The sequence below is a fragment of the Strix uralensis genome, chromosome Z, assembly GCF_047716275.1.
Source record: "Strix uralensis isolate ZFMK-TIS-50842 chromosome Z, bStrUra1, whole genome shotgun sequence".
Classification (NCBI taxonomy): domain Eukaryota; kingdom Metazoa; phylum Chordata; class Aves; order Strigiformes; family Strigidae; genus Strix; species Strix uralensis.
The window spans coordinates 51,569,504-51,582,612 of record NC_134012.1 but is presented as its reverse complement, the minus strand read 5'-3'; the positions used below and the strand labels follow the sequence as shown (position 1 = coordinate 51,582,612).

General features: G+C 38.1%; 1 protein-coding gene across 1 annotated transcript in view; it reads right to left on the bottom strand.

Moving 5' to 3' along the window:
* PRR16 (proline rich 16) overlaps nucleotides 1-13,109 on the bottom strand; it is a 160,313-nt gene that overhangs the window by 46,617 nt on the left and 100,587 nt on the right. Inside the window, 1 exon segment of the mRNA XM_074855571.1 lies at nucleotides 5,614-6,508. Coding sequence (XP_074711672.1) covers nucleotides 5,750-6,508 — 759 coding nt within the window. The 3' untranslated portion in view covers nucleotides 5,614-5,749.

The following is a 13,109-nucleotide window of genomic DNA, read 5'->3' as shown; positions in this document are numbered from 1 at the left end:
GAGCTCTTTGACCAACATGAGGTAGTCAAATGTCAAAACATTTAAGATCAGGAATTAAAGAATTAAAACTCCCCAGAGCTATCCCAAGGTGGAGTATTACAGATACCTTGTCAAAATCATGACTGAGGGAGAAACTTGCTCCTTTGGGCTCTCCACCACTGAGCTGGACAGTGAGATGAAACCCCCGCTAGTTTTTGCCATTTAAAAACCATCACCATGTAACTGCTACCAAAGATGAGGCAGAACTGCAGTGTGTACACACTGTGCTGCAGTGTGCTGAGCCAGTAACACCAGTGCTGCTGTTGCTGCTGCTTCAGTTACGAACAGCACGGTCTGTGCTAATAGGTTCAGAAATGCTAGGCTGCAGCGTGTTAACTATTGCAGGCTATATATCACACATTGCCCTACCAAATACAAAATTCAATAGGTGCCAAGTATTTTTCAGATTAAGTTTTCTAAACATACCATAGTTTACCATAGACATTTCTTCTGCCACATGCCTTTGCACATACCTCACTTACAAGACCTTACTGCAGCTCTAAGCCTGATGCTTTCATTATTATTACTAGTTTGAAGAGTGGATAGGTATTTTGCTTCTACATACACACAGCCCCTCTGAAAAAGCATAGATCACAGCATACATAGAAACCAGGAATGAGAAATGCTGCCTCTGTAAAAATATGTGCCCAGTACTCATGCCTACTTCAAGAGTAAATCAGACAAGTAATGGAGCAGCCATAGCATGATTATATCTCCATATGTAAAATTACTGTTCATGGTATCACTGAAAGGAAAGGTATAGTTAGAACATGGAAACAAAGACATTTGAGGAGGTCCAGAGGGCACACACAACTCCCTCTGGTAATTAAAGAATTCATGCTGCACTCTTGTTTGCTTCAAGTTATCTGAAGAAAGTTAACAAAAGCTGCAGTCCACTCATTTCACGTAACATTTTAAATAAAATACTGATTTAATAATAAAAAAGGAGGATGAAGATTTGGAATCTTTTCTTGTTCCTATGAACAATGGACAATGTGATGAAAGGTGTAACAACTCCAGAAGATGAGAGAAGGAAGAACAGTGACTTTTACTACGTGATAAAAAGAACCACGACCTTTTTGAAGATTCTTACCTCATGTGCTTACAGAATCACAGAATCATCTAGGTTGGAAAAGACCTTGAAGATCATCCAGTCCAACCATTAACCTAACACTGACCGTTCCCAACTACACCATATCCCTAAGCTTTATGCCAGCCTGACTCTTAAACACCTCCAGGGATGGGGACTCCACCACCTCCCTGGGCAGCCCATTCCAATGCCTAACAACCCCTTCTGGAAAGAAATGCTTCCTAATATCCGGTCTAAACCTTCCCTGGTGCAACTTGAGGCCATTACCTCTTGCCCTATCACTTATTACTTGGTTAAAGAGACTCATCCCCAGCTCTCTGCAACCTCCTTTCAGGTAGTTGTAGAGGGTGATGAGGTCTCCCCTCAGCCTCCTCTTCTCCAGACTAAACAACCCCAGTTCCCTCAGCCGCTCCTCGTACGACATGTGCTCCAGACCCTTCACCAGCTTCGTTGCCCTTCTCTGGACATGCTCGAGTAATTCAATGGCCTTTTTGTAGTGAGGGGCCCAAAACTGAACACAGTCATCGAGGTGCAGCCTCACCAGTGCCGAGTACAGGGGTAAGATCACTTCCCTGTCCCTGCTGGCCGCGCTATTTCTGATCCAAGCCAGGATGCCATTGGCCTTCTTGGCCACCTGGGCACACTGCTGGCTCATGTTCAGCTGGCTTAAACAGGATTGTTACTGGATTTTGCTCTCGTAGTGTCCCTTTCTTACATAGCATCCATAGGATATCTTTTATTAAGCAATGACATTATAAGTTAAGCAACTTTCATTGCTTATTTCCATTTTCCTAAGCTCATCTCCTTAATTAAGTTGATAGAAACCACGTTCTTCTTCTATTTGCATTTGAGAAATCTAGATCTGGACAATTCAGACTTTAAAATACCTTTGGGGAATCAAACTGAGCAGAAGTCTAAAGTGATGGCAGATGTTGAATTAAAGCTCTGAGTACTGTTATTTGCCTTTCAGTTTTTCAGGTACTAACACCTTTGCAAAAGACTAAATATGACCTCAGAGTTATTACATTTATGTTTCAAAGGCAGATAATTCCTGTTTGGTTCTGGTTAGTTTATTGCATTTTCCTCAGTAAGGTGTGAAATATGCTATGTTACAGGTGTTTAAAAATGTTTCACAGAGATCATATTCCTAATATAAATTTAAAAACCACTGCTCACTGAATATAGTATTGCATTCTTTCTTATGCCATTTTTATTAGAAGTTTCCAGACAGTGCTGCAAAGCTTAAAATTAATTATTTCCCATGCTTTGCAAGTTTACCTGTTTTAACCTGAATTTTACTCTATCATGTCAATAATGTGAAATTGTTATACTGAAAATACTGTCCTTACAATAGGACACAGGCCAGAGACATTCTTATTAAAACAGAACAATGTTCATAGCATAATTTAACAAAGACCTTGGAACACTTTGGTGCCTTAAAGAGAGCTTGGGTTAGTGTTCTGGTTTCGTCTGGGACAGAGTTAATTTTCTTCCTAGTAGTTGGTACAGTGCTGTGTTTTGGACTTAGTGTGAGAGTAATGTTGATAACACACTGATGTTTTAGTCCTTGTTAAGTAGCACTTCTGAATCAAGGATTTTTCAGTTTCCCATGCTCTGCCAGCGAGCTGGTGCACAAGAAGCTGGGAGGAAGTATGGCCAGAACAGCTGACCTAAACTTCTCAAAGGGATATTCCGTATCATAGAACGTCATGGTTAGTATATAAACTGGGGGAAGTTGGCCAGTGGGTGCAGATCACTGCTCAGGCATCAGTCAGTGGGTGGTGAGCAACTGCACTGTGCATCACTTGTCTTTTCTTGGGTTTTATTTCCCTCTTTTTTCTGTTATATTCCTTTTCATCGAGAATAATTTTTTTATATTTTATTTTATTTTATTTTATTTTAATTTTATTTTTATTTTATTTTTATTTTATTTATTAAAATGTTCTTACCTCAACCCACAAGTTTTACTTTCTTTTGTCCGATTTCCTCCCCATCCCCCTGGGAGGGGGGAGGAGTGAGGGAGCGGCTGCCTAGTGCTTGGCTGCTGGCTGAGGTTAAAGCACAAGAGTAAGCACATTTTGCAGAAAAACAATGTATTTCCTTCACATTTGGAAACTGCATTTCTGACCAAAAGCAGCATTGAATTCGAAAAGCTGCATCTTCTGTTTTTCTAACACAGCACTTTTACCCCCATGAAAATGCACAAAGAAGGGCAGTAGTTTGTGAAAGCGTACTCAGGAGGCATGGGGAAAGAGACAAGAAAGCTCCTCTGAAAGAGAGGAGAAACTGCAAGAGAGATGTTGGATACCAAAATTGAACATGAAATGCTGAAAGTCAGATGTCACTTAAACTTTCCAGAGCTGAGAACTGTAAATTTAGCACTGCAACAAACCTGAAATTTACACGTACATCAATGCACATCCATAGAGTACAGCATCTAATTTGGAGGTACTAACATGTTTATGAGACTCTGACAAGCCCACGGGCAGAATCCAGAGAAGAAATACTGTGCTCTGCTATCAGAGAGGAGACTATACTGGAGTAATTGAGCCAAGTGAGGTAAGACATGTGCAGCAGACCTCCCCCCTAAAATTATTCAGTGTTATTTTCTCTAATTTACGATGAAACATTTTACATGAAATATGCAATGTTTGATTGCATTATCCTGTAATTTCTTGTACACAGTAGCTCTTTTAAGATGGAAAAAATATTAAATTATGATCTCCACAGTAGTGAAAAAGTCAAACAGACAGCAGAAGTTTTCTTTTTAAAAGAAAAACCTGTAGATATGCAATATGGATATGTCAACACATTGTTGCAGTGATTTTAAATGTGATTTTCAATGTGTGAGCAAGGGAGATGCTGTGGAGTCCCAGGGCATGAGCAGAATTCACCTGACAGAAACTTCATTTGGGCAGCAAAGATCTTGCACACATGCAGAACAAGTTACTGCCTCCTGCTGCAAGCACTAGGACTTAGCCACAGCTCTCATGAGATTAAGTTTAACCAAACAATACAAAATGTAAAGTGCATCATGAAAAGCATGTGGGAGCATATGGGAAAAGCATGATTAAGCATTTAAGATGATTTCCTTGCTTTGCCACTTTTATGCAGGGAATACAACATGAAGCTTTAGACCCTGTGTATTTGCACAAAATACAATCTTTGTTTACTGCAAAGGTTTTCAAAGGGTAGTTATCTGTTAGAATTTTTGTCATTATTATTATTATTATTATTGTGGTTTAAATACTATAAATGTACTATAATGTGTATACAGGGAAACTGCCTTAAGATTGCTTTTCAGTTTAATACCTATTACTGTATGTAAATGGAAATTTAAATTAAAAATCTGTTTTGTCTAGTTTCATTGTTTTGTCATTGAGTACGTTTTACATTTCAGCTGAAAAAAACATACTGCTTTTATATAGCATCTGCTGTTGGGCCATTTGAGATTAATTTGGCATAACTTTTGTAAATAACAGATTTATTATCATATTTTCTTTACTGATTGGATTTTTTTAACTCTAGGTCCCCACAATTCTCTTCGTGAGAATAAAAGAATGTTCTTTCACAAAATAGTTAAAAACACTGAGGACTTCTTTTCAACTAATAAGAATATTGAGTTCACCATCAAAATGTGGTAACATGTAAAATATCTTGTTTTGCATGTTAATGCTTTGTAATAGCACAGAGCTTTTCAACTTTAAAGCTCTTTACATGAATTAAATGGATATCCCTGAAGGCCTTAGGCAAAATTTTCTTTGCCTTCAAAAAGAGATTTGAACCAGACAAAAGCTTTGTGAAAAACACAGGACTGCACTTTGTTGTTTTAATCTACTGCCATCCCACATGAGATAAAATATTCCTACCATTTTGTAGATGGAGCAGTGGAAATAGGGGGGAACTGAATGGGACTACCCTTGCTTATCTGAAAACTCTGTACTTCACCTTGGCTGTGGCAGACCGAGCAAGCAAGAAATAAAATGCGAAATACAGTTTTCCAAATCCATGTCAACATACCTTTCAACTACTTTTTTACTTCTCCACCAAAGATCAAGCTGCCTGAAAGTCCAGTGATTGCCTCCTGTTGCACCCCTCCACACACAATGCCTTCACTCAAGCAGTCAGGCAGAGAAAAATGAATTTGCTAGAATTCAGTCAAAACCTGTTATCTGGTACTCCACTTTGCTCTGTCAAATGACATTTTAAAAGGTACTTGCTAGAAACAGGAAGTTTCCCAAAGCCCAGGAGCAATGTTTATTCCCTTATGTCAGATAGACTGAAATCTATCATGAATCACCACTCAGTAATTTCAAACTGAACTTTCTTTTCACTGTCTTTTAAACTACGCTACAGATATGAAACTGCAATAGATGTTTACAACATATGAGTTAAAGCATGAATAATTTTTCAGTATCCTTTGCCATAATGACATTTTTTGGTGAGTACAAGTAAGATCAACAAGCATTCTTCTTTGTACTTACCATGTGATTTTTATGCCACTTCACTGGACACAGGGAGTAATACATTGGGGCTTTTTATTGCTCAAGTAGAAAGTGCTCATTACCTATTTATGTTTATATATAAGATAAAAGAAAGAGTTGTTTCAAGTGGCATACATCACACCGTTGTAGTGGTTGATTTCCTCAAGATGGTCTTCTGGGGTTTTGGTGCAGTTTGTGGAGGCACAGTCGCAGGTCTTGGCGGAGGAAAGCTATTACTGGGACTTATCCCCAACCCTCCATTTTCCAGAGGAAATGGAGGCAGTGGAGGTGGTGGAGGTGGCAGAGGAGGGCACTGGTGTGGCAACTTTCCCACAACACGGGCAGGCTCTCTGTGCAAGTGCACCTCTCTGTTTTTAATGTTATACCGAACATCACAGTCAGGGCAATAGCCATGGTACTGCACTTTTTCACTAAATCGTACCCGTTCCCTTGCTCCCGGCTGAGGACACCGCTCCTTCTCAGGTCTGTGCATCAGAGGCTGCACCGCAACTTTCTCCATATTACTGTTCGGTATACAGCATATATCTCCATTTGGGATGCGGTTGGGCCCAACTGGCAAGCCCCCATTTCGCAGCAGGGTACCATTAGTCTTGACAGGATTGGTGGAAGGAGTCAGCCTTGGAGGCTCATCGCACTTGACAGGTGTCAGTCGTGGAGGAGGTGGGGGTGGATTCGGCTTCCGCAGCACGGTGAGGATAGCAGAGGGGTGTGCGGGCGGCTTGATGAGCGGTGCGCTGCCCCGCACCTTGACTTTCTCCAGACTGGAAGCTGTTGTGCTGCTGGAGCTGCTGTTGAGTGTGTCTGTTTTGGAACTGTCTGTCATCTCATCCTCCAGCTGCAGGTCGGATGTCAGTGTGTCAATCTGGTCAACCACCTGCACAACAGCCAGAGTAAAAACAGTGAGAAAAGCTTGGTCCAGTAAAGGCACAGAAAAACAAAAGCACTCTCCACTATCAGTTTTGTCCTTCCCAGAACTGAAGCATTCATTTTTTTGACCACTATTTATTTTTTCTTGCCAATGTAATAAAGAGGTAATAATAGTAATAGTAATAGTAGTAGTAGTAGTGATGATGATGATGTGTAAGCCTGATGAAGTGGTAGGGTCTGATAAGAGTTGAGCATTTCTGCCCCAGAAGCCAGATGATTACTCGAGAAGCATGAAGTCAGCAAAAAACTGTGGGAACTGAGGAAAAAACGAAGGTGGGCAGGGCGAGCATGACCACCAACTCAACTGGACAAGGGGACTGGTGTACCCCATTTCCCCCTCAATGCATGTGCAGAACCCATGCTCCACATTTTTCCTCATCTCTCATGGAAATGAGTTTGTGGAATACCTGCCTCTCTTTGTCTAGTATATTAATCAGCTGATAAGAGCAACTTAAAAAAGACGACAGAAAACTTCGCTGTGTGTGCACCCACCACCCAAGATTACCAGACCTGAGACAACGCTGGATCCAGGGGTGGTGACCAGATTTCTTTGACTCTATCTCTCCTTTTTCTTTTCTTTCCTTTCTTTTCTTTCTTATAGATTTCTAAGAGACCACATTGCTTATCATCCTTTTCCAGGTTTAAGTTGTTTCTACCACAAGTAAAAGATTTTAACTGGTTGTTTGGTGTTGTTTCATCTTAATTTAACCCAAGGGGATCACAGAACCTTTAGACTCCTTGGGCTCCCAGTCCGGGTCGTGACACTAGCTCATCACCTGAATACAAAAGAAATATAACTTGAAACTGAAAGGGCTCCAACCAGTGAATTTCTGATTAAGACTAAATTGTGATGCATGACAGTTTTGCTTGTGTTTGTTTCCCAATTACTCCTCAGCTGTTTTCCCTAGGCCTCTTTGTCTCCCTAGGCAAAAGTAAAACACTCCCTGTATAACTCACTGATAGCAGACTCAAAGCCTTCAACTGGCATTTGGGCAAACTAAGATGAGGGGAACTTGAACAAAAGGACACAGAGATACAATCTAGGGAGGATGATCTTGTCCATTTAGGAAGAAGACACCTGGACTTTACTTCACAACACATGCTCTGGAAAGAAGGTCAACTAGCGAACACCGTGAAGAAGACCACTTACTTCTTCCCTCAACCACTGAAGAGCCTCACTCTATTTTTACTACGCATGCTCAGACTATGTAAATGAATTCTGGGAACTCATTATCATAAGACACGCCTTTCCAGGAAATCTAATGAATATGTATGATTTGTGTGTATGTAAATGATGTCCCTTGCTAGTTCGTGGGAGCCCTTATGGTGGAGAATCCCCAGGGTGACCCCAGCGCTGCCAATAAAGAATACCTGCTTAACAGTTATATTGGATTCTGACTGTTGAGTTAATTCCTTTGTTTCAAAACACTTTGGAATGAAATTCCATTTCCTTCCCCCTATGGTTTACTTAGCAATATCATTGTAAGTGAACTGTAATCCTTCAATATTATGCTTTGCCTTCCAGTGCAGGAGGAGACTGAATTATTTAACTTTAGCTTCCACGTGACAGCTTCCGAATCCAAATCTTCTGCAGAGTCTCCTTTATGTCTGACCTTTCACACAGTCTAGGTTTACATATAAATCTCTGCATTGGTGATATCATACAGCTACAATCATAGGTTTTGTACACGTTTTCCTGACAATCTTTTAACATAAATAAGGTACTGAGAAGCAACTGCCCTCTTGAATTAGATTGCATTATCTCCTTTTATGAATATTTCCCTTAAGATCTGAGATCCCCTGAAGCAATCCTGAAATAGCATTTGCTGCAAGAAGAGAGGAAAAATAGTTTGGTTTCCAAAGTTACAAGCATTTATTAACTCATGCACTTTGTTCCAAGATTTCCTCTACCTCCTATATTTCTGTTTGTAGTTTCTACAATGTTACATCTCTTCTAGTCTTACAGACTCCTTTTCCTACTCAATGTTTTATAGGACATGCAACTGATGGTGCCTTTACTAGGCAGCAAAAATTTGTCATACAACAATTAAAAGCCCTTAAAACTGCATTTCATTCAGTACCTAATTGAACAATTGTAGTTATAACGTACAGGTAACTACAACATACACCACAGGAAGTAAGCACACATTTAAAAACTGATCTTTATCCTTTACATCCTCACAGGATATACATCAAGTAATCAGTAGCTGAAATGTTATTAGCCAGCTTTGGTGCATGAATAAAAAGTTTGGGGTCCTTATGGGAGATCTGTGATATTCTGGAGGGAGAGCTGGAGGGGGCACCCGAGTATATCTGAAATGAAAATAGACGCCTCCAGTTGTGCCACTGCATCAATCCTTCTTACCCTTTGAGACTTTCATTCCTACTTCCTGCTTTCAATAATTTGGTCATAATACTACTGATTTTAAAGTAAGTCTGTTTTTCAGGAGTATAAGCCATATGTTAACGGCAAAAATATTTTAAGTCATTACTGAAGGCAGCAACTCTTTATGGGGTCAAACCAATAACTCACTTATGTGCCCAGTGGTAAACAGTAAATAATGAAAGCAAAACCACCATAGAATGAAAGAACACTTTAGTTTCCACTCATACTGTAACTAAGAGTTGTGTAATATAAAATTCATAAAAATTCATATGCAACAATTCTGTTCAGCACCTTCCTTCTCCTAAAAACAGCAAACATGCAGATAACCATGATTCAGAAAGAGAGCTTTCAAAAATCTTTGAAAAAATTTACAATACTTTTTCTCTCCAAGACAAAAACAACTACTCATTTATTCACTATTCAAAGCCCTATACCACGCTGCATTTAAGTTTCTATTTTAGCATTTTGATTTTTCTCCAATTAAGAATAAAAATTATACCCTTAAAAGACAGACATTAATTCCCCCAAAAAATCAGGATTTAAAATATTTTCCTAAAAGTTGAAAGTTACAGTTGAACTCTGGTAACTGTCAGATCCCAAACATCTCCTCCAGGGTACAGCATATGATTAGTCTTGGAAATTTCAGAATAAAAGCAGATAAACCATACCTCTACTAAGACAATGCAAAACTCATAGTATGAAAGTTTACAGGACAAAGAACTTACATTATCCCCTTACTTTACATATGCAAACCAAGGCAGAGACAACTTCCCAAAATGAAACACTGAATCTAAAGGAACAAGGAAAAGACAGTCATGTTCTGGGCACTAAACCTGAAATTCAAGCACCTCTCTGAAAATTTAGTATGGATTTTTGTAAATATTAGGTTCTGCCCACATATGGCTAAATATACTATTGAACCCTTTCCTGGAATTCAAAATGTAATCTTTTAATAAACTATAAAGCTACAGAATTGATTGATGTAACATAAATCAAAGAAACTCCTTGTCAAGCAAAGAAACAAAACAGAGCCATTAAACAGCTGCATTCAAGAGAGAAAGGAAAAACATATCCATTAAGGATGCTCAACCAGGAGCACTGGATAACTTGTACATGTGACAGTACATTGGCCTATTACAGTATTAGATAATACTATGTGATAATATCTAGTTGCTTCACATTGCTTAATAGGAGCTATATTAAAATACCAAGAACAAAAATTGGTTTCCTCTATTTTCTACCATGATAGTCCCCTCAAAGGGTACCTATAATCATACAGGACCTTAGAAATGAACATAGGACATGTCAGGAAAAAGACAGACATGGACCACTGACGTGGTTATTCCATAATTAGTTATGAATAAATCTCATGGTCATAATCCAAATAATATATTAAATCTTCCTCACCATAATAAAAATCACTCACAATTTCCAATATCAAATTCCCAATAAAGAATAAAATAACAAAAATGCCTTTTAATATTATTTTAAGACATACACAAAATTCTAAATCATTTAGTGTAATTTTTTTTCTGCAGAAACAGTCACAAATGATGACTACTTTGCTTTAGGCCTCACGTGCAACAAAGATTGTCTCTGTTCCACATTGTACAAAATAAATGTGCTCCATGCAATGTAATTCTAAAGAAACAAATCCTGGTGTTTATTATTTTGAGAGTTAATGGTGACATTCCACTGGTGTTGTGAGGATATAGATGCAATTATGCACCATGTGGTGTCATAAAATGGGAGATGTTGGTGAGAAAATTTGCATCCATACAAACTGTCCTTCTGACAGTGAAAAAAATTTCTCAGGAGTAACAGGCAAGTCTGTTATGAACTGTCCTTGAATTTCAATGACTACAGAGTTTATCTCTTGCCCTCTGGGCAAATGTAGTACACATAGAAATTTTTTTTGTCACCTACCCATTTGTGAAACATAAAAACAGCACAAAATGGCTCTGACATAACAACACAGTTTATCTGTCCAGATTCATTCCCACCACAAGTTGTGATTGTTTAATGTTATTTTCTTTTGTTTTTTCTGTCCCAGAAGTAAAAATGCAAATAAGATGAAAAAGTAACAGAACTGGTGACTAACACAGTGAAAGTGATGTAGTTTAAAAAAAAAAAAAAAAGGAAAAAAAATGGGTTGAAAGAAATAGCCTCCATTTAAACAACACACTTCCTATGGAAGTAAGAAAGAGAATATTTAGAAACAAAAAAGCTACTCTAGTTGTGCAGAATTAGACCATTTTTCAGTTCTGGAATAAAACAGGACTTGATTCACATGCACAAGCATGGGGGAGACGTCCTTTTATTGCCTGAGATGCTCCTTAGCCATGGATTTGAGCTCTGCAGAGATGCCCACTTCTCCCCCACCAGCAATATGCTGAGGCTTCAAGCTCTGTAGGATCTGGTGTGAACGAACCAGGACATCAGCTCATTCCTATGCCCTTTCGGAATTGTTACTAGACATCAGTATTAGGTGCCCAGCGGGGATGGAGTTGGATTTCTCTAGCTGACCCCAAGAAATTAATCAAAGTCTGTTAAAACATGTACAGACCCAAAATATTTTATCCTGAAATCCAAATGGTTTAACAAGTCAAATCTATGCTTATAGCATCACTTTATCCTTAGAAATATGTGTGGAGCTTTTGGATGTGGTTTTTTTAATTTTTTTTTTTTTCTTTTTTTTTTTACAAGAACTGGGTATCTTTACCACACAATGAGCAGAAAAAAATCAATTGTTTGGATAAAGCAAATTTAATGTAGATATTATGTTTATCCTTCATCCCCACTTTGCTGATTGAAAATTATTTTGTATTTTCTTGTCCTTTTAATTTTTTATGTAGACACTCAAGCCATTCTTTCCAGTATTGCTCAAACTAGAGAGATGAACAGCTTCTGTAGAACATGTATATAAGAATTTATAATTATCATTTAGAACCAGCAATCAACTGACATGAATTAAATCTCATCTCTACCTAAAGTCTAAACAGCAGGGGTATGTTTAAAAACCAACACTAGCTAACAGCAATATACCAAATTAAAAAAAAAAAAAAAAAACAAACAAAAAACAAACAAAAAACCCCCCAACAAAAGTAGAATTAGAGTTATGATTCACAATTATTCTGCTTTTTGTTGTTCCTTTAAATTTTTATGTAGACACTCAAGCCTTTCAGTAGATTTGGGAAAAAAATGTTAATTATGAACAATCCAATGAGGAAACAGTCAAGCATTCCCATTCACCAGTGCTTTTAAATTACTTAACTCAGAGGTGCTAACTCACCTTGTAAGCTGCCTCCTTTTTGACTACCTAACTACAATAACAGCTTCAAGGAAAAAATCAGTGTTATATGACTACTGGAAGATCACAAATCTTTGCTAAAGCAAATGAATACTACAGCTGTTGAGGTCTTGCTTGTCAATGCACTAACTCAATAGTGGTTTAAAATTATTTTTAAAATCTCTATTTCAAAAGGTTTTCTCAAGATATCTAAACTAATAACTTGCATTTTAAAAGAATGTAGAAATATATAATTAAAAAGATAGTAGGGAGTAATCAGGGGTACTTTCCTCATACTAGCAAAATCCAGATCTTTAGAGTATGCCATAGAAGCTTGAGATGTTTTACTGACAAGCAAAATAACACATTTCTCTCTGCTTCAAGAGCTTGCAGGTTTGGATTAGACACAGAAAACTAAAGAATAAGAATAAAATTAACCCAAAAGGAAAATGATAGATCTGTAATTACATCTGAAAATTGTGCTTAATTTTGTTAGATAATGTTAAATTTCTGGTAAATGCTAGGAATAGTATTGATATCGCTAGGAAATCTTCCATTCTGCTCATTCTGAACTTGTAAATAGAACAATGACAGGGTCAGTTACTGATTTAAGACTGCTGCAGTTGAAAAGAAGAAACCAGGAGATAAGGGAGTGACTTACTCCAGGTTTGCCTAAAAATGCATGCCTTGCTAACAACTATGCCTTTGAAGAGGAGCTATAAGACCAATAAGAGGGGAACATCCTACCCCAGAAGACTGCAGAAGATGGATGATTGAGAAGTGTGAAGTCAGTGCAAATCAGCGTAACTGGGAAAAGATAAAGATGGCGGTGGGGAGACTACAACCACCGACTCAATTTAAGACCAAGAAGAT